Here is a 24,061-nt window from a genome sequence, read left to right as displayed (position 1 = left end):
CCACTACTGGAGCTGCAGTTGTGTCAAAATTATTTTTGCTCACTCCCTCAACTCCAAATGTTTCTAATGAGATGTTAACTTCTAGAATTTATATTTTTGTACTGGGCAAACACTTGCAAACTCTTTGGACTGGTCATCATGGTCATTTAAAAAAATTATTTTTCAGTATCTCTCCATGCAGCATCCCTTCAAGTACTGTTCTTGATCCCCTTCCCCATCATTTGTTCAATATACCATTTCCTAAATAATACCATATTTAACTGAATAGAAGATGACACTGAATTTAAGATGATCTTCTATGGAAATATACAGGTGAAATGCAGGTTATATCTATATTTACTCAAAAGAAAAAGGACTCTAAATTTAAGATGGCGCCTCAGTTTCTAACATCAAATAACTGATGAGGGAGAATAAACTGAAGCTGAATCCAGATAAGATGGAGGTATTTATTGTGTGGGGTCAGAACTCTGGAGACAATTTTGATCTACCTGTTCTAGATGGGGTCACACTTCCCCAAAAGGAACAGGTTTGCAGTCTGAGAGTACTTCTGGATCCACACCTCTCCGTGGTTTATCAGGTTGAGGCGATGGCCAGGGGTACTTTCTATCAGCTTTGGCTGATACGGCAGCTGCGCCTGTTTCTCGAGATCAATGACCTCAAAGCAGTGGTACATTTGTTGGTAACCTCCAGACTTTACTTTTGTAATATGCTCTATGTGGGGCTGCCTTTGTACATAGTCCAGAAACTTCAGTTGTTTCAGAATGCAGCAGCCAGGTTGGTCTCTGGGTCATCTCAGAGAGACTACATTACTCCTTTGCTGATGGAGCTTCACTGGCTGCCAATTGGTTTCCGGGCAAAATACAAAGTGCTAGTTATAACTTGATAAAGCCCTAAATGGCTTAGGCCCTGGGTATTTAAGAGAGCATCTTCTTCACTATGAGCCATACCTTGATGCCTCTTTGAATATGGAGGCTCAGATCATGGAGGTCGCTCGAAAGGCCTTTTTTCAGTTACGCCAAATATGGTGGCTAGCCCCTTATCTGTCCCCTCCGGATTTGGCCACTGTGATCCATGTGATGGTCACTTCTAGGTTAGATTATTGCAACTCGCTTTATGTGAGGTTGCCACTGCACCTAACTCGGAGATTGCAACTGGTGCAGAATGCAGCGGCCAAGGTCCTTACTAAGGCGCCTTGGCGCGCACATGTGACACCTTTGCTCTTTCAGCTGCATTGGTTGCTGGTTGAGTCCCGGGTTAGGTTTAAGGTATTAACTAACCTTTAAAGCCCTGCACGGTATGGGCCCACATAAGAACAGCCCTGCTGGATCAGGCCCAAGGCCCATCTAGTCCAGCATCCTGTTTCACACAGTGGCCCACCAGATGCCACTGGAAGCCACAGGCAGGAGTTGAGGGCATGCCCTCTCTCCTGCTGTTACTCCCCTGCAACTGGTACTCAGAGGCATCCTGCCTTTGAGGCTGGAGGTGGCCCACAGGAGGAGGTATGGAGGTGGCCCTCCATACCTCCAGGACCGCCTTGTTCGATATGTCCCTCGCCAGGTCTTATGGCCTGAGATCGGCCACAAGTAATACCTTGGTGATCCCGGGCCCTAGGGATATTAAACTACAATCAACGAGAGCCAGGGCCTTCTCAGTGGTGGCCCCGACTCTATGGAACGGTCTCCCGGATAATATCAGAGCTCTCCATGATCTGTTGGCTTTCCGTAAGGCATGTAAGTCTGAAATGTTCCATCGGGTGTTTGGTTGCTGAGATAGCTGGTTGTAGAGTGATCTTGTAATCCATGGTTACTATGTCATGTGGAATGAGTACTGTATGGGGTTGGAGTTATGATGTCATGTAAGATGTATTTTATAGAACTGTGTTGCTGTGTATGTTATTGCTTCTAAGCCGCCCTGAGTCCTATGGGAGTAGGGCGACATATAATCTAAATAAATAAATAAATACTGCCCATTGAGGTCATCTGAGGAGGTCCGTCTCCAGTTACCGCCAACTCATCTGGTGGCTACACAGAGACGGGCCTTCTCAGTTACTGCCCCGAGATTGTGGAATGCGCTCCCTGTTGAGATACAATCCTCCCTATCTCTGGCAATTAAAAAATAAATAAATCTGAAAACTCATCTTTTCACCCAAGCTTTCCCAGCTTTTAAAAATTGTCTGTTTTAATTTTATGGTTGATATTAAATTGTTGAATTGTTTTAACTTTTTATGTGTGTTTTAATTGTTTTATGTTAACCGCCCAGAGATGAAAGTTTGGGCAATATAGAAGTTTGATAGATAGATAGATAGATAGATCGATAGATAACTTGGGGAAAACCTAGTATTGGATTCAGGTAAATACAGTACCATCATAGGATTCAGCAGTTATTAAACTGCACTGATATATGTAGAATGAAACTGGAAACCTTTGCAGTTGGGGTATTCTTACAGTTGCATGGCTCCTGTTGCTGATAAGAGGTAACAGCGAAAACAAACTTTAAAAACCATGAGTTCTTAGAGTTGAGTATGAACTAAAGTAAAAGGACGGAGAAAACAATCCCTTAATTTGCTCCCTTGTAATCTGTACCTGCATGAAATATATGTCTCTGCTACCACTGAATATTTCAGTCAGGAATCCAGCTATATCCAACTTTTGAAAACCCATTCAATTTAAACATCCTTTCTTTGTTGGAGAAATAATTCCTCTGTAGAGTCATCAGGCTGAATGTGGGTTTTTTGCTTAGTTGCTCTTCCAACCAGTGCTGGATGCTTCACAAAACAAAGGCTAATTCAGATTGCTTGTGTTTGTATAGTCCTGTAGAGTTTGTTGGGATTATACAAGTAGGCCTGTTCTGTGAGCTTACTCCTTTCTAGTCCTGGTAACATTCTGAATTAATGTGGATAATTGAAAATCTTGGGTTCTTGTTAGAACTCCAAGAGTCATAGCTTTGTCTTCTGAAAAATACATTTGTTTCTTGTAGAAATTTAGAGGAATAATCTTGAAGACCCTACAGTTCTATGCTAAAGTCTTGGAAATTAGAGGAAAATTATGGAAAGTCTCTTAAACCATAAGACCTCAAATCCCATCTTACATTTTTTGCTAAGTTCAAGGACTTTTATATTCAGACCTAACAATTTCACGATCCACTAGCTTTAGCTTGTCATCTTCAGCATTCTTTTTTCTTTTAAAATAAGTTGTGTGCAACTACTGAGTGGACTATTTCCACTCAGTACTACTAAGTTCCAGTCAGTACTGAGTGCAACTATCTGGAGTGAGGAAGAAGAAAGTTGGCAAAAGCTCTCAAAGGAGGACTTTCACTTGTAATCTTGTTTCCTATGGCAGTTTCCTGACTTCAGTCACTGCACATCTCAAAGTATTTTTATGGCCGTGTGAGACAGAGATGAAAATAGTGTGGCCTAATCCTTGGATGCAAGATTATTTTTCTTATTCCATAATGATTTGCAATGCTGTGATGTATATGGAAATCTACTGCAAGGTGTCTGAATAAAACCATCTTGCAGTAGAAAGTGTTTTTCAAATTCACACAATTATAGGGCCAGTCTCTCTTCACCAAGGCCAGTTTTGCTTTCCTTATATTGTCAAGAACTGCCAAAAAGGAATGTGCAATAATATTTCACATCCTCTTTCTATGTATCCAAAGTAGTCTCCCACACAAGGACATGCATGAGGCATGTGCGAAGACATGGAAATGTCTGCTTTGATTGTTAATTTGGCAGTGTAGAAAGGATATCCTCTCTTCAGTGCTTTTGCGTGCTCTCTGAAGTTTTTACTCAAAGAGTGAATATCTAGCTGGTACTGCCAGAAGTCAGTTCTGCAAGTTTCTGTGGCCTACAGAATCCTCCATCCCTCTGTGTGTGTGTGTTGTGTTGTGTTGTGTTCACTCTTAATAGGAAACCCTACTACTCCCACCACTTTGGTGATGAAGTACTTATCTTGACCTGCACTTTGTAGGTTGATTAGTGAGAACAGATGTTTGTACTCTCTATATGAAGACAAGTGAGTGGGCTAGAAAGAAACCCTCTCTACATGCTGCTGTAGTCTGATGCAATACTTCTTTGTGTGACCCTATGTCTTGGAGACATATATGTCTCGTTGGTAAAGACCACATCTTTTTACTTTTAGATGTTTTACTTTTAGATTATTCTTAGATGTTCTTTAGATGTTTACTACATCTTTTCAGTCATCTGTCTCTGACTTTTATGAAACTTGAAAGCCTTTTGCGTAAGTAATAAGACTGAAAAGCATGAAGCTTTGGTCTCTTTTCCTGACTTGTAGGATCTTGCTCCCTATCACTTACTTAGCTTATGTGTCAATCCTGCCCCCCAACATCTAGTGATCATTGATGTGTGTTTTTTTCCAGAGATGTTTATGATGTCGAGAGATAAATGCCAAAAGTTTTATAATGCTGCTAAAAGGCTGTACGTTACCTTTAAAAAAAAACCCCAAAAACCAAGAAGCAGTTGCCACATTTCCATTTTTACTGTGTGCAGTGAAGTAAAGTTCCTGTTTTGAAAACCTGAATCTTCAGGCTTGGCTGTAGCAATTCTTTGTTTCTCAGAGCCTCCAGAACATTCAAAATTTTATTATTAACTGGTTTATTATCCACAATTATGTTCCATGCTAGTGTTAATATAATTAGTACAGTGTGTATAATCTCTTCTTGAATTACTTTTGCATGCTCTAAATGTTCACAATAAAACTTCAAAATGCTGAGTAAAAAACAACACTGTTTAACTATTGGTAGTGCTCATTATATGCCTTTCCAGCTCTTTATTTCACTTTAGTTGGAGCAGACTGCAAAGGGGACTTTCCACTCCAGTTTTTATACAAGTGTCTTTTGAACACCCACTAGGTCATTTTCCACATACTGCTTTGTAACTGATGTCTTCTATGAAAGTGTAGTTTTTCTTGAGTTAAACAACATTGCAAATCTTGGCAAAATCCTAGTGCCTTACTAATGGTGTATTCATATGCTGGTGTTCTTGGACTTTCACTCCTTCCACCACTTCTCTCCATTGTGGCTCAGGCCGCATTTGTAAATATGAAACTGGAGGATGATGAACCCATGGTTTCAATTTGAAACCGTGAATCACATTGCAGACGTTTGTCCAGCTGCGGTTAGGCAGACTCTGGTTTCAGGGCAGGGTGGCCTCTCCCTACTCTAGCCCACTAAGGCCATATCTCAGCAAGCTTCGTAGACAGACTGGGGCAAAGCATCAGCATGCCTCTACTTGGGAGGACCATTGGGTAGGAAACCCTAGGTCTCCCATCAGACTGTGCGCTCATGAGTTGGGCATACCCAACAAAGGGGCTTGTGTGGGGCCCCCACTCTCCCTGGCTAAAGATAGAACTTTTGCACTATAACCCCCTTCCTCCATGGGAAGCCTTACACAGATCCAAAGGAGATTGTGATGCTCCATGCATCAGAGCCTAGCCTTGTGTGCAGACAGAGGAGCGCACTGGGGTGTGGGGATGGATCTTTATTCCCTTTCAAAATTCCCTGGTGCGAGCCGGTGTTGCACCATATGCAGATCTGCTGCTGCAGGGAGTCATGGGAGAGGGAAGCCCCAATTTCCAGTGACCCTGGGGAAATAGGGTCACCATTTCCGGGTGCAAGCAAGGATGCACATGTCCAAGTGGGCAGATGGGCTGGCATGGGGCACACTTTGACAGTTACTTGCCAGCAGTCACCGAGACAGGGAGAGCAGTTATTGGGGTACCCGTCCCCACGGATTTTCTGTATAGAGCAACCTGACTTGATTATAGGGCCCCCATGGCCCGACATACGTGAGAGAGCTGTACGTGGTAGAATGAGTTGTTTTGTTGTCATGCATTATTAGCTATTCTGCCCAACACCCCAGTCCCCACAGATAGTTCTTTTGTGAGGGGTGTCCCCATGGCCTTACACCCTCATGAGTGAGCAGTCCACTTGGGACCAGTATCTGTCTTTATCACATAGGTCAAATCACTCCTTTCACTGGGGCAATGCTGATCCTGCTGCACAGCCCTTCTCATAAGTAAGCCTAGGGAGTGCACAGGTCCCCTAAGGCAAAGGGGCTGGGTTCCCCTTCCCCAACATATTCGTGGGGGGGGGGAATAATTGTCTGTTCAAGAATCCCTGGTTAGGACTGTCTTTTAAACCCAACCCCGGGGACCCCCCCACCATATGTTCCCATCACAGCACTGTAATGGGGTGCCCTGCTTATGTTGTCACCTGGAATGTTTGTGCTTGTGAATGTACATCATTGTCGTATTATTCTCATGGAGCCAAACATTTAGTGCTCATTCTGTCCCTTTCCCTCCTGCTTGCCGGGTGCAGGAGAACAGAGAGGAGAAACGGAATGCCCCGGTATGGCTTTGCCACTTGACAGGTTGACAAGCTTGGGAGGGGACGTGGCATTGTCTCTGTTGCCGGGCAAATGCATTGTTGCATCGGAGACAGGAGGGGCGGGGTTGGTACTCAGAGAGATGGCCAGTGAGAAGTGTCGCAGGCATGGAGTGGGTGTGATCCCGGGCAGGTCTGCGCTACCATCTCTATTATTGCGTTTTCAAAAACCTCAAGGAACCATGGTTATGGTGCCATCCATGTTTGAATATAACTCTTTGGCAGCCAAACCCTTGGTCTCAGCAGTGAACCTTACTGCAAACCGAAGGTTCAAATTGGAGTTTGGTGAGACAAACCACAGGTTGCTTTCATCATGAAACCATGGTTGTATGAATTTGGATGTAACAGAGTTCCGACGTCTGCCCTGTTTAACTCCAGTTTTGCATTGCGTCCAAATTCAGCCTCACTAGTTCAGCTCAATCCTCTGTAAAAGGGGTACTTGTTTCAACAGAAATAAAGCTATTAATAACAGATCTTCCATGTCCAAATGCACTGCGTGCTTAGAATCCATTAGTTAGAACATAACTTTTCATTTTGTCATAATGATCAACCCCTCCCGCAAAGCTTAAAAAAACCCCACAAGGTTTGAGCTTCCTTAATCAGAGCCATCTAATGGTGCAGCGGGGAAGCAACCTGCCTAGAGAGCAGGAGGCTGTTGGTTCGACTTCCCGCTGGTGTGTTTCCCAAACTATGGGAAACCTGTATTGGGCAGCAGCAATATAGGAAGGTGCTGAAAGGCATCATCTCATACTGGTCAGGAGAAGGCAATGGTAAACCCCTCCTGTATTCTATCAAGGAAACCACACGGCTCTGTGGTTGCCAGGAGTCGACACCGACTCGATGACACAACCTTTAATCATAATGAGACATTACAATAGACAGAACTCATTCATGCCCTAGGTCTGGGTCCGTTAGACCACTGGAGCTTGACATCCTCAGGTGTCTCAAGATGCAAACATGAGCATCGCATGGATCAGCAGAATGAGCAAATGCATGTCTTCATTACAGTGACTGGGATATGGGGGAGAGAGATCCATAGTTGACTCCTTGCTTAGTCGAGTGTGAAGGCAGAGATGAGCTGAAGTCTCCCCTCACATTTGTTTACAGCTCCATAGAGAGGTCTGCCTCACACTTTTGAGAAATCTGGGATTAAAATTGTTTAGCTGTGTCAGTAGAAGTTGTACACATGTTCAGTTATATTTAATGGCAGCTTACTTGTGCCAATTCTATTTGTGATGTCCTGCCACTAATTTCCCAATGGAAAAATGGTCCTCTTTCCTTGGAATTGTATGTTAAGGTTTTGAAAGTTGATTTATTACGCTAGTCGCGATAAAGTGAAATCTGAGATTAACCATATTTGCTTCTGCTATGGAGAAGTGTATGTCCAGACTATTCTGTGTGATATGTCCTATTAATATATTGAGTTTGATCCATACCTTAACTCCATAACCTGTTCTGAATACAATTCTACCTTCAAGGAAGGAGTTGGGTGCAGTAAAGTTAATACCTCCATTAAAAGTATGCAATAATCTTATCAATGTGTCCCTTATCAGTACATGGTAGTATGTAAATGTGTTTTGCAGTCCCCTTGATCTTGCACAATATCTCACCCTTCTTCCTACAAGATGGCCAATTATTTTTTTCCTTCTCCCACCCTTCTTTTTATAATCTGATACTGCCAGTGAAATTAGGAGCAGTTTGGGCACACAGTGACCTTTAAAAAATTAAATAAATCTCCCCCACCCGAAATTTCCAAAATCATGAGCGGTAGAAATGCAATGAAGTATAAGCAGTACTTCATGGGTACAAAAGAAGCCAGGAAACATTTAGTGCTATAGTGAGAACCTACCTCATACAGACATTCTCAGAGATAGTGCCTATTAATTAAGTTGAGTCCCTTTCTTGCTTTTTAAGGTGGATGTATACTTTTTAAATAGTCATTTTTTAGAGTGGGGAAATGGGGAAAATAGTTACTTTTGTAGGTATTCATGCAGGGGCATAACTATTGGTGTTCAGACACATTCGGAGAGTGTGAGCTATCTGCCTCCGGACTTACCAAGAACCCCTCACCTCTTGGCTTCCACCTCACCCTGCACTGCCACCACTGCCTCTTTTTCCTAAGTCCTACCCTGTCACTCCTACCAGCTCTTACAGGGAGAAAACAACTTGCTAGAACCCCCAGCATGCAATTCAAAAGCCAACCAGAAATGGCAGTGGATGCATGTGCACCCTGATGCAGCCATGCTGGCAAGTTGTTTGTTTACTCCTCGTAAGAGCCGGCAGGAGGAGTAGGACTGAGCAGGGGCGTAGCAAGGTTGGGGTGGGCTCAGAGACAAGATTTTAAAATGGTCCCCCCTCACTGAAGCTCAGCTCATGAAGTAAAGAAATCTTAAATGAGGCTGAATAGTGGTAACAAAAAGCATAGTGAAGTTTTATCTATCTATCTATCTATCTATCTATCTATCTATCTATCTATCTATCTATCTATCTATCTGTGTGCCACAATAGAACATCATCCTAAATGACTTTTTAAAAGGGTTTTGCAAATTGTGGATGATGCAAGTCATTTAATGGCACTAGAGAAAGACATGCTGTTCTGGTAGTTCTAGGTCTTAACACTCCCATCCATTTCGGAGGATGAATACAACTGAAGGAAGCCCGGGCGGGTGTGCAGCTGGGGGAGTCAGTCCTGTGACTTGCCTCTGGGGAGCCCCCCAAGGCAGAGGGCCCCCAGACAACTGTCTCCTCTTGCCCTATTATAGTTATGCCCCTGGGACTGAGGGAGGCAGAGACAGTGACAATGGTGGTAATAAAAGTTTTGGGGACACAGCTTTCTGTTGGTGGCAGTGGAGGCCACCTCCATGCCAAAAAAATTAAGGGGGGAAATGGGGGGTGGGGTCATTATTGAACACAGGAGACCCTCTGATCTTGTTACACTACTGTACTCAAGATTTAGTTTTATTGTATGGATCAAACAGAAGAGGACAACTGAAAATTTAAGCAGTAATTAAGGACCTGACTGTTGTCTAATATTTATTTGTTGGGTTGCAATGCATTTAATCCTAGATTCAGCCTCAAACTCCGAAGAACCATATTTGTTTGAACTCTACGAGACAATATTCTTTTAATCCTGCTGCTGCTAGATTTGTTTTAACATGGAAGTTTGTCTTCATTGCCAGGAACAGGGTTGCAGTGCTGCAGGGTTTGTACTTCCAGAAATTCTTTCATGACTTTAATTTGTATTTGATTGTTGGCAGCGTTGCAAGATTGTATGATCTGATTGACTGACTGGGTAATTTTTTTAATTAAATATAGTTTGAACGCACTTAGAACATGTAGAATTTGCTTGTAAAGAGGTTTGAAATGAGTTTGAAGTCTCTTCCCAACACTTGGTCATCTTTAAGTAGTTGAGCAGGCAGTTAACATTTATTACTCCATTTTAATAAATGTGTTGGAGGTCTTTTAACACAAACAAAATGTGCTATGCAGGCTAATTAAATCAATACTGCCATGTAGGAACTTGCAGTTTCTGGAGCTGCTCTCTTAAAGCTCAGATATAAACAAAAAACTCTTTATTTTTGTGGTATACTACTCTGAATGAGGGAGATGTTTACTGCTTGATGCTGTTAGTGGAATGCATATGGAATTTTTCATTGAAATGTGACTTGCAGCTGTATTGCACTTGAGCAGAGCTGTGTGGAGTGGCAACATATGAGAATTTCAGGTTCTTCATCTTATCTTCTTCAGTTTATAAGGACAAAGCAGTGAGTTACTTCAGTATGGGTTGTTCTGTCACACTTGGTTGAAACTTCTAGTACAGCCAGTGACTCAAATAGGAGGTGTATGATGGGTTCCTGCCCAGAAGTCAAATATAAATAACTCCAAATTCTCTAAGGAGAAAATGAAAACTCAACATTCTGGATAAAACCCAGAATTCCTCCTTTGGTCCATGCAGCCCGCCCACCCTGCAGCCTATTTGGAAGCAACATACAGGGATGCTTCTGCCATTGGTGAATGAAGCCCTTACTTGCACTGAAATTCCAGATTTGTATGGAAGCGTAGCCACCTAATGGCGCAGCGGGGAAATGACTTGATTAGCAAGACATATATACAAAGAGTCCCTGCTCTAGACTTATTGACTAAACCCTACAACTTTCTATACTCTTGCCTAGCAGAACTGGAACTACCCTCTTATCTGATTTAATAATACATATTACTATTATAATATTACTACTACTATTATTTATGTACTGCTCTTTTAAAAAAAGAAGCAGTTTGCATAAGAAAAGAAAATGGTTTCCTGTCCTCAAAGGTCTCACAATCTAAAAAGAAACACTTGGCAGATATCAGCAACAGCCATTGGAGAGATTCTGTGTTGGGGTTGAAAAGGGGTGGTTGCTCTTCAGCTGCTTAATAGAAACAGAATCACCACTTTGAAAGGTGCCTCTTTGCCCAGTTAGCAGGGGTTCTATTGGTGTAATGGTTTTCATTTTTCCCCTGTTACAACTCTTTTTCTACATTACTCTGTTGTATAATGCTAATATTCTAAAGTTATCTTTCCATTTTTTCCCTTTATATGCAAAAGACAGGACTGGTCATGAAACACTAAGGTCATTCACAGTACCAAAATCCCAGGTGGCTAGGGAGGGCTGGTGGGGAGGCAGAAGTATACCTACCTTCTCCCACATGAGTGCAGCAATCCTCTCGCAGCGCCACTCGGCTGTGCACATGATTGCTGCTGTGGCGAGCGGTGTGGTATTCTGGAGGCCGGGGAAATGCAGCCCAGACTCCAGAAGGAGCGTGGTGCATTGTGGGATTTCTCTACAGCCAGGCGCTTTAGCTGCCTGGCTCTGTGTCTGCTTAGACTGCAGGCAGCCTGAGCAGCCCTGGGACCTGGGTGGAAGGGCACACTCGCACCCTAATAGCCCAGGGTAAAACCTCGGGCGACCCGGCAGATCAGCGCCGGGATCTAGCACAATCCTGGAGCTCCACACTTGTGAACAGCCTCACTATGTAGTATTGTACTTTTGCTTTGTTTTCCTGTGCTTGTTTACTCTCAGTAATATATTATTATTTATTTACACAGTCAGACAGGTGTTATTGACTGGTTTGTTTTATCCAGACATTGAGTCCTTCCTAAGCAGGGGCGTAACGATAGGGGGGGCAGGCAGGGCACATGCCCAGGGCACCACCCTGGGGGGTCACGGGGAAAAAAAAGTGGCTCCCCCCACCCCCCCGGATCGCCTGCCGAGTGTGGTGGCGGGCGTGCGGGGGCGATTTGGCAGCGGTGGTGTCGGGTCGCCCGTGGCCTGCTGAGTGCGGCAGTGGCTGGTGGCTGGTGGCTGGCTTGAAGAAAGAAACAGAGGGTTTAATACTGGCTGCACAAGAACAGGCACTAAGAACAAATGCAATAAGAGCAAAAGTCAAAAAATCCACAACAAACAGCAAGTGCCACCTTTGTAAAGAAGCAGATGAAACCGTGGACCACCTAATCAGCTGTTGTAACAAGATCGCACAGACTGACTACAAACAAAGGCATGACAAGGTAGCAGGGATGATACACTGGGATGTCTGCAAAAATACAAGCTACCTGTAGCCAAGAATTGGTGGGACCATAAAATTGAAAAAGTTGAAGAAAATGAAGATATAAAAATATTATGGGACTTCTGACTACAAACAGACAAGCATCTGCCACACAATACACCAGATATAACTGTAGTCGAGAAGAAAGAAAAACAAGTTAAAATAATCGACATAGCAATACCAGGGGATAGCAGAATAGAAGAAAAAGAAATAGAAAAAAATCACCAAATACAAAGATCTACAAATTGAAATTGAAAGGCTGTGGCAGAAAAAGACCAAAATAATCCCAGTGGTAATTGGGGCCCTGGGTGCAGTTCCAAAAGACCTTGAGGAGCACCTCAACACCATAGGAGTCACAGAGATCACCATCAGCCAATTACAAAAAGCAGCTTTATTGGGAACAGCCTATATTCTGCGACGATATCTATAACAGCAACAACATTGACAATAAAATTCAGGCATCCCAGGTCCTTAGGAACAGTGGCGTATCGGGGGGAAACGGTGCCCAGGGCAAGCTCTGGCCCTGAAATGGCACCCCCCCACATACCTGTGAGGGCGCGGCGGCGCCCCCCAGGCGGCAGATCGCCGGCGGTGGCGGCGATTCGGCGGTGGCGGGTCGCCCGCCGCCGAGTGTGGCGGCGGGCATGCGGTGGCGATTTGGCGGCGGCAGGCCGCCCGTGACCCGCCGAGTGTGGCGGTGGCTGGCGGCTGGCGTGGCGGCGATGGGCTGTAGCGCGGCCCGAGCGGCGGTGGCGGATCGCCCGCTGAGGACGGAGTGCAGGCAGAGTGACGCCGCGTATGTGGTGGGCGGGGGGGTGCCATTTCAGGGCCAGAGCTTGCCCTGGGCGCCGTTTCCCCCCGATACGCCACTGTTCCTAAGGACCTGGGATGCCTGAATTTTATTGTCAATGTTGTTGCTGTTATAGATATCGTCGCAGAATATAGGTTGTTCCCAATAAAGCTGCTTTTTGTAATTGGCTGATGGTGATCTCTGTGACCCCTATGGTGTTGAGGTGCTCCTCAAGGTCTTTTGGAACTGCACCCAGGGCGCCAATTACCACTGGGATTATTTTGGTCTTCTTTTGCCACAGCCTTTCCATTTCAATTTGTGGATCTTTGTATTTGATGATTTTTTCTATTTCTTTTTCTTCTATTCTGCTATCCCCTGGTATTGCTATGTCGATTATTTTAACTTGTTTTTCTTTCTTCTCGACTACAGTTATATCTGGTGTATTGTGTGGCAGATGCTTGTCTGTTTGTAGTCGGAAGTCCCATAATATTTTTGCATCTTCATTTTCTTCAACTTTTTCAATTTTATGGTCCCACCAATTCTTGGCTACAGGTAGCTTGTATTTTTTGCAGACATTCCAGTGTATCATCCCTGCTACCTTGTCATGCCTTTGTTTGTAGTCAGTCTGTGCGATCTTTTTACAACAGCTGATTAGGTGGTCCACGGTTTCATCTGCTTCTTTACAAAGGTGGCACTTGCTGTTTGTTGTGGATTTTTTGACTTTTGCTCTTATTGCATTTGTTCTTAGTGCCTGTTCTTGTGCAGCCAGTATTAAACCCTCTGTTTCTTTCTTCAAGTTGCCATTCTTAAGCCATTGCCAGGTCTTGGTGATGTCTGATTTTCCACTTATATTGTGCAAGTATTGACCATGCAGGGGCTTATTTCTCAATTTTTCTGCTCGGTTCTTGACTTGTTCTTTCTTGTAGGCCTGCTGTGTTTCATTGGTGTTGAATAGTTTCTCATTCTTGACCATTTAAGTGCATCTTCTTCACTGTCCTTGATATATTCTTCAAGGCCTCTTTTCTCCTCCTCTACTGTTTGATGGACTTGCAGCATTCCTCTTCCACCTGAGCTGCGAGGGAGGTATAGCCTATCGACATCACTGCGGGGGTGTAGAGCATGATTGATGGTCATGATTTTCCTATTCTTACGATCTAGCGTCTCTAGCTCTGCCTGGTTCCAGTATATTATTCCTGTAGTGTATCTGATAACAGGTATAGCCCAGGTGTTTATGGCTCGTATGGTGTTCCCGCCATTGAGTTTGGACTTGAGGATTTTTCGAACTCTCCTGATGTATTCACTTCCAATTTTTCTTTTAACTTCAGTGTGTGCAATGTTATCAGCCTGGAGAATGCCCAAGTATTTGTAATGTTCTTTCTCTTCCAGGTTCTTGATGGTGCTTCCATTGGGTAGTTCTATTCCTTCTGTTTTTGTTATTTTCCCTCTTTTCATTATTAATGCAGCACACTTGTCTAGTCCAAACTCCATTGCTATATCGCTACCGAATATCGCATGCATTATTATTATTATTATTATTATTATTATTATTACTACTACTACTACTACATTTATATCCCACTCTTCCTCCAAGGAGCCCAAAGCGGTGTAGTACATTCTTGAGTTTCTCTTTCACAACAACTCTGTGAAGTAGGTTAGGCTGAGAGAGAAGTGACTGGCCCACAGTCACCCAGCTAGTTTTATGGCTGAATGGGGATTTGAACTTGGGTCTCCCCGGTCCTAGTCCAACACTCTAACCACTACACCACGCTGGCTCTATATAGTATAGTATAGATATAGTATCTGCAGGCAAGGAAACTTCTCCAGACATTGGGCTTATTTAATTGGTGCTAGTAAGCAAGCAGAGTTTAAATGTAATATCATCTTCTAAACTATTTCTACCGGTCGCAAACCATTTAAAGACTGCCATAGACCCAGCTGAGAATACTGTGGTAGGCCTCATATAGCGAACAGGGTTTGTTGTCTTTGAACCATTCAGAGAAATGGGGATTACTTTGCATTAATAATTTGAAATTGTCAGGGAAAATTTGAATTGCTAATAAGCAACAACAATCATCATCAACCACATGGATTCTTTAGTTATTGCAGCATGCATCTCAAGATGAGGGGTGTGTGTGTGTTTGTGTGTGTGTGTGTGTGTGTGTGTGTGTGTTTTCTGGGCTACTAATGAAGGTTTTGCATTAAAATAACTCACTCACAGATCCAGGTTTCTACACCCAACTGTAGTCGCTATGTTTTATGTAAAATTTCACAAGGTGACATCTCTAGCAGGCACGTTAGAAAAATTAGATTTAACATGTTTGTCATCTTCTTCTACATCTCATTGTCTGTAATTCACGCCAGGAAGCATAGGAGGACCCACCCAGCCCTTCTGACTGCCAGGCTTCACATTGCCTGTCCTCCTTTGAGCAGCCTGTCTAACTTCATATGGAATATATGAAGAGAAGGGGGGAAAGAAGATAAGAGGGGATCTTTTTTGACTGACAATCAGTGATTTGACTGTCAAAAGCTCTGCATAGAGTACATTTTGTACAGTGGTTCCTTTTGTTCAGATATGTCCTGAAGGACTCTTAAGGTTCTTCAGGAAGATAGTGAGCCCTTTCTCACGAGCAGTGAGAAAGGGCAAGAGGGCTAGCGAGGAGGAAGCCTTAAAAAGCTTACCTCCCTGCAGACAACCGAGGGCTCCCTCTTCGATGGGTGGATTACCCGCCAAGACGATTACCGGCTGCTGCCACTAGCTCGGAGGGTTGTGTCAGGATGTGTTGCCCTGTCCCTGGAGCTCCCATAATGCACCATGCAAGATTTATTATGGGGATCCCCCCACCAAGTTGGCTGGGAGCCCTGCAGTCTGCAAGCAGCCAGGGCTGGCAGACAATCACAAAAACGGGGTTAGAACACTTGTTCTCCTAACCTCATTTTAGAGAGTGGCTATGGAGGCGGGTTTGTTGCCGAGGCACTGCTGGGATCAGGTCCAATCCCGGTGGTACAGACACTCAGGCAAAACTGGGCTGGGCTTCCTTAGCCCAGTTTTGCCTGCACGTGTGAACAGTTTAATTCTGTTGCAATAAGATATGTCCTGTTCACAACTGGATCTGGAAAGAGAAGCTGTCTTAATAATGAAGGTACATTTGGAGTAAACCTGGAACATGTAGTGACCATACATGTAAAATGTAAAAATACTGAATGCAAAAATACTGTGCATTGTTTATACCAAGATAATGGAGTGGGGGAGTCGAAGCTACATTGAACATCTGAAATATTTTTCATTCAGTTAAGTGAAATCCATTTGGTGAATCAGTGGTTATTTTGTATCATTTCTGTTTTAAAATAGGAAAGGGGAAATAACCCCTTAGCCACCTAGGTGCATAAGATGTACATTTTGTCAAACTTCTCTTTGCAGCTGGGTGTGATTTCCCTCCCTGCCTCCTTGGGACTGTGTTGGAGAATATAAGAACAGCCCTGCTGGATCTGGCCCAAGGCCCATCTAGTCCAGCATCCTGTTTCACACAATGGCCCACCAGATGCCACTGGAAGCCTACAGCAGGAGTTGAGGGCATGCCCTCTCTCCTGCTGTTACTCCCCTGCAACTGGTACTCAGAGGCATCCTGCCTTTGAGGCTGGAGGTGGCCCTCCAACTAGTGGATAGACCTCTCCTCCGTGGAACTCCACAAAACCCTCTTAATGCCATCCAGGTTGTTGGCTGTCACCACATCTTGTGGCAGAGAATTCCACATGTTGATTATGTGTTGTGTGAAAAAATACTTGCGTTTGCTGATCCTAAATTTCCTGGCAATCAATTTCATGGAATGACCCCTGGTTCTAGTGTTATGTGAGAGGGAGAAGAATTTCTCTCTATCTACTTTCTCCACTCTATGCATGATTTTATAGACCTCTATCATGTCTCCCCGTAGTCGTCTTTTTTCTCAACTAAATAGCCCCAGGTGTTGTAGCCTTTCCTCATAAGAAAGGTGCTCTAGGCCCCTGATCATCTTGGTTGCCCTCTTCTGCACCTTTTCCAGTTCTACAATGTCCTTTTTTAGATGTGGTGACCAGAATTGTACACAGTACTCCAGGTGTGGCTGCACCATAGTTTTGTATAAGGGCATTACAATATTAGCAGTGTTATTTTCAATCCCCTTCCTAATGATCCCTAGCATGGAATTGGCCTTTTTCACAGCTGCCACACATTGAGTCGACACTTTCAACGAGCCGTCCACCACAACCCCAAGATCCCTGTCTTGATCAGTCACCAACCACTCAGATCCCATCAACGTATACTTGAAGTTGGGGGGTTTCGTCCAAACTCCAAAGGCAAACTCCATTTCATCTTTAGTCTTGGTGCTCTAAGTTTGCCACTGTGTGTGTCAGTGAAGCATGAAGGGATAAAATGAATGCCTGTAATATTCTATGCTTTCCAGGGAGTCTCTTTCTTTTTCTCAGTATTGTATATTTCCTGAAGATCTATTATTTTTTGACACCAGACTGGTATTGCTTCACTGTCAAGATGAATGGTGATGTATCTTGGCTCATATGATCTCTCTGTCATATCTCCTAATCATTTTACCATTGAAACAAGGATCCCTTTTGAAGGATAGTTTGGATTATCTATCATGACCTTCTGTGCAGAAGGAGGTTACATGGGAGAATTCTTGTTACTCCATTTACAAAATGTTGCAACTAGTTATGTACAAATAACCCTATTAGTCCTGATTAGAATCTTCCTCTTATCTTGGATAATAAAATGTCTTCTGCTGACTCTGTAGGCCACTGAGAAAACATTTAGCTTTTAAACATTGCATTGCAATGTATTTTCTTTTTGTTTCCAATCCTTTCTCAAAGAGCCCTCCTCATCAGCAAAATTGGTATTCATGCAATAAGTCTTTTAGAATCATCTCCTGTCCACAGATCTGGGTCAAGGATCAGAAGGAGCATTTAACTAGTAGGAGTGAAAGTCTACCTTCTTAGAACAACAAGCCCTCATTCATTCAACTGTGAGAACTTACGAAGGGAGAGTTTAATGAATTTCCCTCAGGTCAGACTGGCTACTCATAGAGTTTTCTTGCTTCTTTTTCCTGTGACCTGTTTTCCATGCTAGATATCTCTGGAGAATGGTATACCACCTTGGTCTGTCCTCTCTCTCTCTGTGCTATCATCTGGCCAGTCTGTGTAAGCGTGTTGGGAATAGTCAGTTGTGGCACAATGCAAGGGATTAGTCTAGCTGACCTTAAAAACCTTTCCAATTCTATAGTGCGATAATTCTCTAGCTTTACTCTAAATACTGTTAGTAGTATGCACTGCATTGACCAGTCGGCTGAATCAAACTTTTGGTTACCTTTTCAATCTAATGATACCATTCTGCCATAGATGTTCTTGGCATATACACCAAAGGACATATTTAGTCTTTGTTTACATAAATCAGATTTTTATTTCATCTTTCCACTCACAGGAGTGCCTAAGATGGCCAAACAGCCATAAAGTATCATTATCAATATTATTTATATACCATCTTTGAGAAGTAGGGCCATGATCTATTAGTAGGCAAATAATAACTCTTGTTAGCTCAGCTTCTGCTGATAAAATGAAATGCTTGGTTAGACTGAATCTGTTGCAGTCTGGCTATATTAAACAATTTAAGCATTGGGCATAAAAAGTCACTGTTTCTTTTTTTAAATTTTCCTTTTTGATATAATTTAAATGTTGCCGCCTTCTCCCTTTGGTTAATAAGCCTTCAGGCCAGTGGTGAAAAGTATACGCACTGTTGGCCACTCCTTGTCATACATTGTTTTATCTACTTTTACATATTTTCTATAAAGTGTTCATGTTAATATTACCTTATTTATTTATTTATTTATTTATTTATTTATTTCACTTTTATACCGCCCCACACTCGTGTCTCTGGGCGGTTCACAATGGTAAAACAGTTAAAAACACATATGAAAAGACATAAAAACAATTAAAAACTAACAATTTAAAAATCAATCACAGAATTAAAAACCTATACATTATTAAGAAGCTGAAAAGGCCTGAGTAAAAAGATGGGTTTTTAATTATTTTTATAATGAGACTTGCTTCGTAAGTTACTTAGGAGGAAAAGTGTTTTTAATGTAGAATGGTCAGTATAGAGTTCATGAATGTGTGTTGGCGTGTAAGAGGGTTTTTGTGTTTTTGTTTTTTGTGATCATGGATACACAGATCAGATAGATACACACTGCATGTATTTGCCTGACAGTGTCAGGCAAATACCTCAAGTGTCAGGCAAATACCTCTCCAAGACCCCTGGAGAGCTGGTCTTGTGGTAGCAAGCATGACTTGTCCCCTTAGCTAAGCAGGGTCCACCTTGGTTACAAATGAATGGGAGACTAGTAGTGTGAGCACTGTAAGATATTCCCCTTAGTGGATGGAGCCACTCTGGGAAGAGCATCAGAAGGTTCCAAGTTCCCTCCTAGCATCTCCAAGATAGGGCTGAGAGAGACTCCTGCCTGCAACCTTGGAGAAGCCGCTGCCAGTCTGTGAAGACAAAACTGAGCTAGATAGACCAATGGTCTGACTCAGTATATGGCAGCTTCCTATGTTCCTATGACATAACTTTGTCCCTGTAGAAGTCCCTGGCAATGAAAATTCCCCTAATACTGCCCATGGCAACACATGTATTTTGTCATGATCCCGGATCCAGGACCTCCTACTTGGGGAATGAGGTGGACAGTTCAGGGGATGAGGCAGGGTGGGTAGAACCTCTGGCCCAGTCCCCAAGTGACTTTGTTCTACCATCAGGAGCATCAGGGGAGCCCAAGCGAACACTTCCACTGTGACTGAGAACATAGAACTGCCTTCATCCTCCAACTCAGAAGAGTCCCCTGAAGGCCAATGAGTTTTATCAGAGACCTTCCAGCATCACCAGAGCCAGCACTTACAAAACCAGGCAGGTTTCTTTAAGAAATAGAGCCTTCCTAAAGGAAGGGGCAGAGCTAAGTCACTGAGCCTAGGCAACAGCCTTACCAGCTGGCAGAAGAAGCTGCTGGGGGTAACTTTCCATTAATGTAACCCAGATTCTGCAGTACTGCTCAGCACTAACCAAGGTTCTGGCCCTTGGAGCTGTCCAAGGTTGGTGGTGCTCCTGGATCCATACCCCGGCAGCCACCTCAGTTCCATCCAGAACAAGATCGTACTGTTATGAAATCATTCTATTTCAGCTAAAATCCCAGCCTATTGTAAGATGGTTTCTGATTTGTCCAAAGGAGGAATTTGGGATGGAGTTTGCTGTCCTACAAAGTGGTGTAATGAGTGAAGCAAGCATGAATACAAAAGCAACATGAAGCTGCGGTGAAAGCTTTATTAACAGAAATATATAAGTTAGAAATTGCCCACCCTAAAATAACACTGGTCTCTATTTGTAAACCCTCTTCCATGCTAGTCAGTCAGCTTTGGAACATTTTTTAACTTTTCAGACTTGACCTGCAGCCATTCAGTCTCCTTCTCTTGAGATCTGAGATAATCTCATGCTACAGCTACTGGATTCTTTAGTGGGTTCTTTAGGAGGAATTGTTGTGAAAGGCATTGTGTTTTATTGAGACTCAGTTTGAGAAGGGATAACAACTTAGCATTTTCTCTATATAGTATGCAGGGTCCACCTGCTTATGGTTTTCATGCATTAATTCTACTCACTTGGGATTGCCAAACTCATAATGACAGTAGGTAAACTGCTGCTGTCCACACACTCCTGTACCCTCTCTTACATCCAGCAGAGGTAGGAGGGGTTCCTGCATGATCTCTGTAGGTTTACCCAGATCAGGATTTATAGGGTGTGTATAAAATTATCCTGAGGACAAGCCATAGCTACAGGTAAGTAACCTTTGCTTGTCATTTGTAGAACAGGGTCAGTGGAAAACTGGATCAGCAGGTGGTTGTTTGTATTGACACATTCTATTCTTGAAAAGCCATCATGATTCACCATTCTCCAAACTCCCTAGCAAGGGTTTGGGAACACAGATGTCCCTTGTAAAGTTTTACCATCTAGTGATTTTAAAGTGGAGCTCTTAAAGTGGCTGTGGAATGCAGAGCTGAGTGACTTCACTCTCTTTTATTCCCCTTCCAGGCATTCTAGAATGCACATCAGGACAGGGCTGATGGATGCTCATCTGTACTGCTTGAAGAAATATGTGATAGACTTCCTTGTAGAGAACAGGTAAGCAAAGGGGCCTAAATCACATGTCCATTTTAAACTGCTTTAATTATTACACTGAAACCCGATGAAGTTATGTGAAAATGAGCAAACTAGGCAACTTTTTAAAAGTAGTGATACACTTTATGTAGAAGGGAGAGAGCAACTGGCCCTATCCATCCCCAGCACAGCATCCCTCCTGTTGTTAGTGTCTATCTTATGTTTCTTTTTTAGATTGTGAGCCTTTTGGGGACAGGGAGCCGTGTGTGTGTGTGTCCACACACATATGCGCGCACACACACACACACACACACTGCTTTGGGAACTTCTGTCGAAAAGTGGTATATAAATATGCGTCACATTTGTCGCATGCACAGCACTGCTATTCACAGCCAATGCTTTTCCTGCTTTAAAATGTCAGCTAAGTTGTACCTGCTGCAGTGTTTCCCATCTCCATTTACTACTACTCCAAGGTAGTATCTTCCAGTGCTGGTGCCTACTCTCTCTATGGACGTTCTAGCTGCAAACTAGCAAGTAACAGTGCACATATAAGGATCAGATAATACTGCCATTTGGAAGATTTGGTGCAGTTGCTGAACTGGGAAAGCAGAAACTTCTCAATGCAAAGTGGAAGGGGTTTCTCCAGTTGCTGCAGAGGAGGTGGGGAGAGCCTTGTCAATAATAGTATCATTGCTGCCAGGATCTTTTAAAATTACATATATTGTTGTGTTCACCGTTGTTCCAGCACCAGTGCACAAATGTGGCCTTATAAAAGCTCCCTTCCTTTCAAGCAACAGCACTCCACTGTTGAGGCAAAATCTTTAATTCTGGCCAGATGTTAGGTAGACTCTGTAGCATCCCTAGTTGGTTGATTAATTTTTCCTATGGAGGACTGGGGCGGAGAGAGTCAGCTGGCAGAGTCAAATTGCAAGAGGGGTGGATTGAAAGTGCAAGAACAAAAAGAGACATTTCCAAGGTGGTTCTGTCTGTTTACAACTAGGAAATACAGATCGTTTGGCCAGGAGAGATAGTACAGCTGCTGCCAGCACCCAGTGCATCTTAAAATTCTTTTTGCTGTTCCGCCTACATCCTCCACCCTGGCCAGAGAGGTGTTTGGCTGGGCAGGGAGGCAAGAGCCTCTTTAGAGCATCTGTTATTTATTATTTCTTTAAAATATGTATATATCAATATATAATCTGCTAGTAATCCATCCACTATGTATTTATTTCTTTTTACCATTCCCCCTGTTTTCACATAAGCCTCAAGCAGTTCACAATCAAATTGCGATAAACACAATTTAAAACCAGTGCAAGCTTACGTGATGTGCTAAAAACAGCAAAAAGAGCACCGATCAGAGAGGCAAAGGATACTTGAATATAATAAAACAAAATCCTAAAATAAAGTAGTATGTCAGGTTGCACTATTTGTACATCCTGGCCAGTTAGATTCTGGGGAAGGGAAAAATGAGGAGTGGCCAAGGATGAAGACCTCATCTTTGGTACATAGAGGCCAAAGTCAATTACTTCATCCAGTTCTCATCCAAAATGGGAGCAGAGTTAGCCCATGCAGATGGATGAAGGCAGCTTTATTTAGAGTTGTCTATCCCCCTTCCCTGGTACAAACTGAGGTGCCAAATGGCACACTGGCTCAGAAAGGAGGGGAAGAGATGGCAGTCCCTTATGATCCCATACAAGCAGGAAGGATGTCTGCCTGTTTGTTTTTTCTGCCAGCACTTTATACAACCTTTCTTCCTAAAATTATATCTGCTGTCCTGCCTGCATCCTTTACCTTGGCCGGATGGATGACTGGGAAGGGACATGAAGAATGGAGGTGGATATGCATGCCGAGCTCCTGGAGTGCTTAGCTCCCTTGTCTCGTCCAAATGTGATTTCAGGTGTGGATGCTTTCTTATGAAATGGTACATTTCATATACTGAAGTAAGAGAGTGTGTGTGTGTGTGTGTGTGTGTGTGTGTGTGTGTAAAGGACTGAAGAAAGTGTCCCTTCTTTACAGTGTTTACTTCTCAAGCACAGCTGTGTTTTATTGCACAAAGCAAGTAATTTTTTTTAAAAAAAGATGAAAATCCTCTCTGACCCTTTGTGCCTTGCTTCCTCCATCATTCATACAACTCCCCCACTTGAGTAGAAAGAAGTCCATTCCCTTCATTCTTTCTCCAAGCCCAGCAGATGCTGCACCTGGGCACTTCCGTTCAGAGAGGAGAGGTTAAAATGTGAAAACATCCCTTCCCAAATGTGTCGTCATATGGGGGGGAGGGAGTCAGTGGTAGACTGAAAATGCTTTTCAGATCAAATGTATTCCTTCCTTTCAATTAAAAATAATAATTCAAGGAGACATACTAAAAAAAACCCCTAATATTGTAAAAACATATTTCAGATATTCAGACATTTGAAGATACTTACTATATCTCCTCTTAGTCTCCCACTATGGGAGAGAGGCTCTAAAGCCATTTAAATGGCACATTTGGGCTTCAGTGCCCAGTTGGTTTTAAATGAGTGGTATCTGCAGGACTTCTGTTCTCTGGAACTTATCACATGAGAAAAACGTTTATTCACTGTGAATGCCAGGATATTCACTCTAATTGGCAAGATCAAAGCAAGTTGCTTAGACACTTTAAATTAAATCCAAACTTCCAAGTCCCTGTGTATGTGTTTTTAAATGCAACTGATAATTTCCCACCTAACAGCAGTAGCAGCAGCAGATGGAAGATTATCACACTGAATCAATAATGTTGCACCCTTTCTAGACTTCTCCATACCTTTCTGTGCTTTCTCCTCATTCATATCTACTGGGGTTTCCTCATTTGCTAATAATATTGAACACATTTTCATTTCTTTTTTGTTATTGTTGTTTTGTCCATCTGCAAGTCCTGCCACTCCCTGTATAACCTTGCAAGTGGACTATCTTTGGTACATCCTGTAGTCTTTACTATGGTGTTTCTACAATAACAAGACCGCCCACTGAGAGGAAGAAACACATCCATTTATGGAAAAAGAGAGTGATCCTGACTATAAAACTTTTCAGTGTATTTGCCTTAAACTGTGAGTAGTCCACAACTGGAAGCAAAGGACGTGGATTTCAGCACCACTTAT

At 43.0% G+C, this 24,061-nt stretch overlaps 1 protein-coding gene across 2 annotated transcripts in view; it reads left to right on the top strand.

The window, feature by feature from the left end:
* Nucleotides 1–24,061, top strand: part of EIF2B3 (eukaryotic translation initiation factor 2B subunit gamma) — a 174,158-nt gene that overhangs the window by 36,803 nt on the left and 113,294 nt on the right. For both annotated transcript variants that reach the window (XR_008306119.1, XM_053245377.1), the window contains exon 6: nt 20,886–20,975. Coding sequence is in view for 1 of the 2 variants with exons in the window: in XM_053245377.1 (XP_053101352.1) it covers nt 20,886–20,975 (90 nt within the window). In the remaining variant the exon portion in view is untranslated. The remainder of the gene's footprint in view (nt 1–20,885; nt 20,976–24,061) is intronic.

The sequence above is a fragment of the Hemicordylus capensis genome, chromosome 4 (genome assembly GCF_027244095.1).
Source record: "Hemicordylus capensis ecotype Gifberg chromosome 4, rHemCap1.1.pri, whole genome shotgun sequence".
Lineage (NCBI taxonomy): Eukaryota > Metazoa > Chordata > Lepidosauria > Squamata > Cordylidae > Hemicordylus > Hemicordylus capensis.
This window is presented reverse-complemented; position numbering and strand designations above follow the sequence as displayed.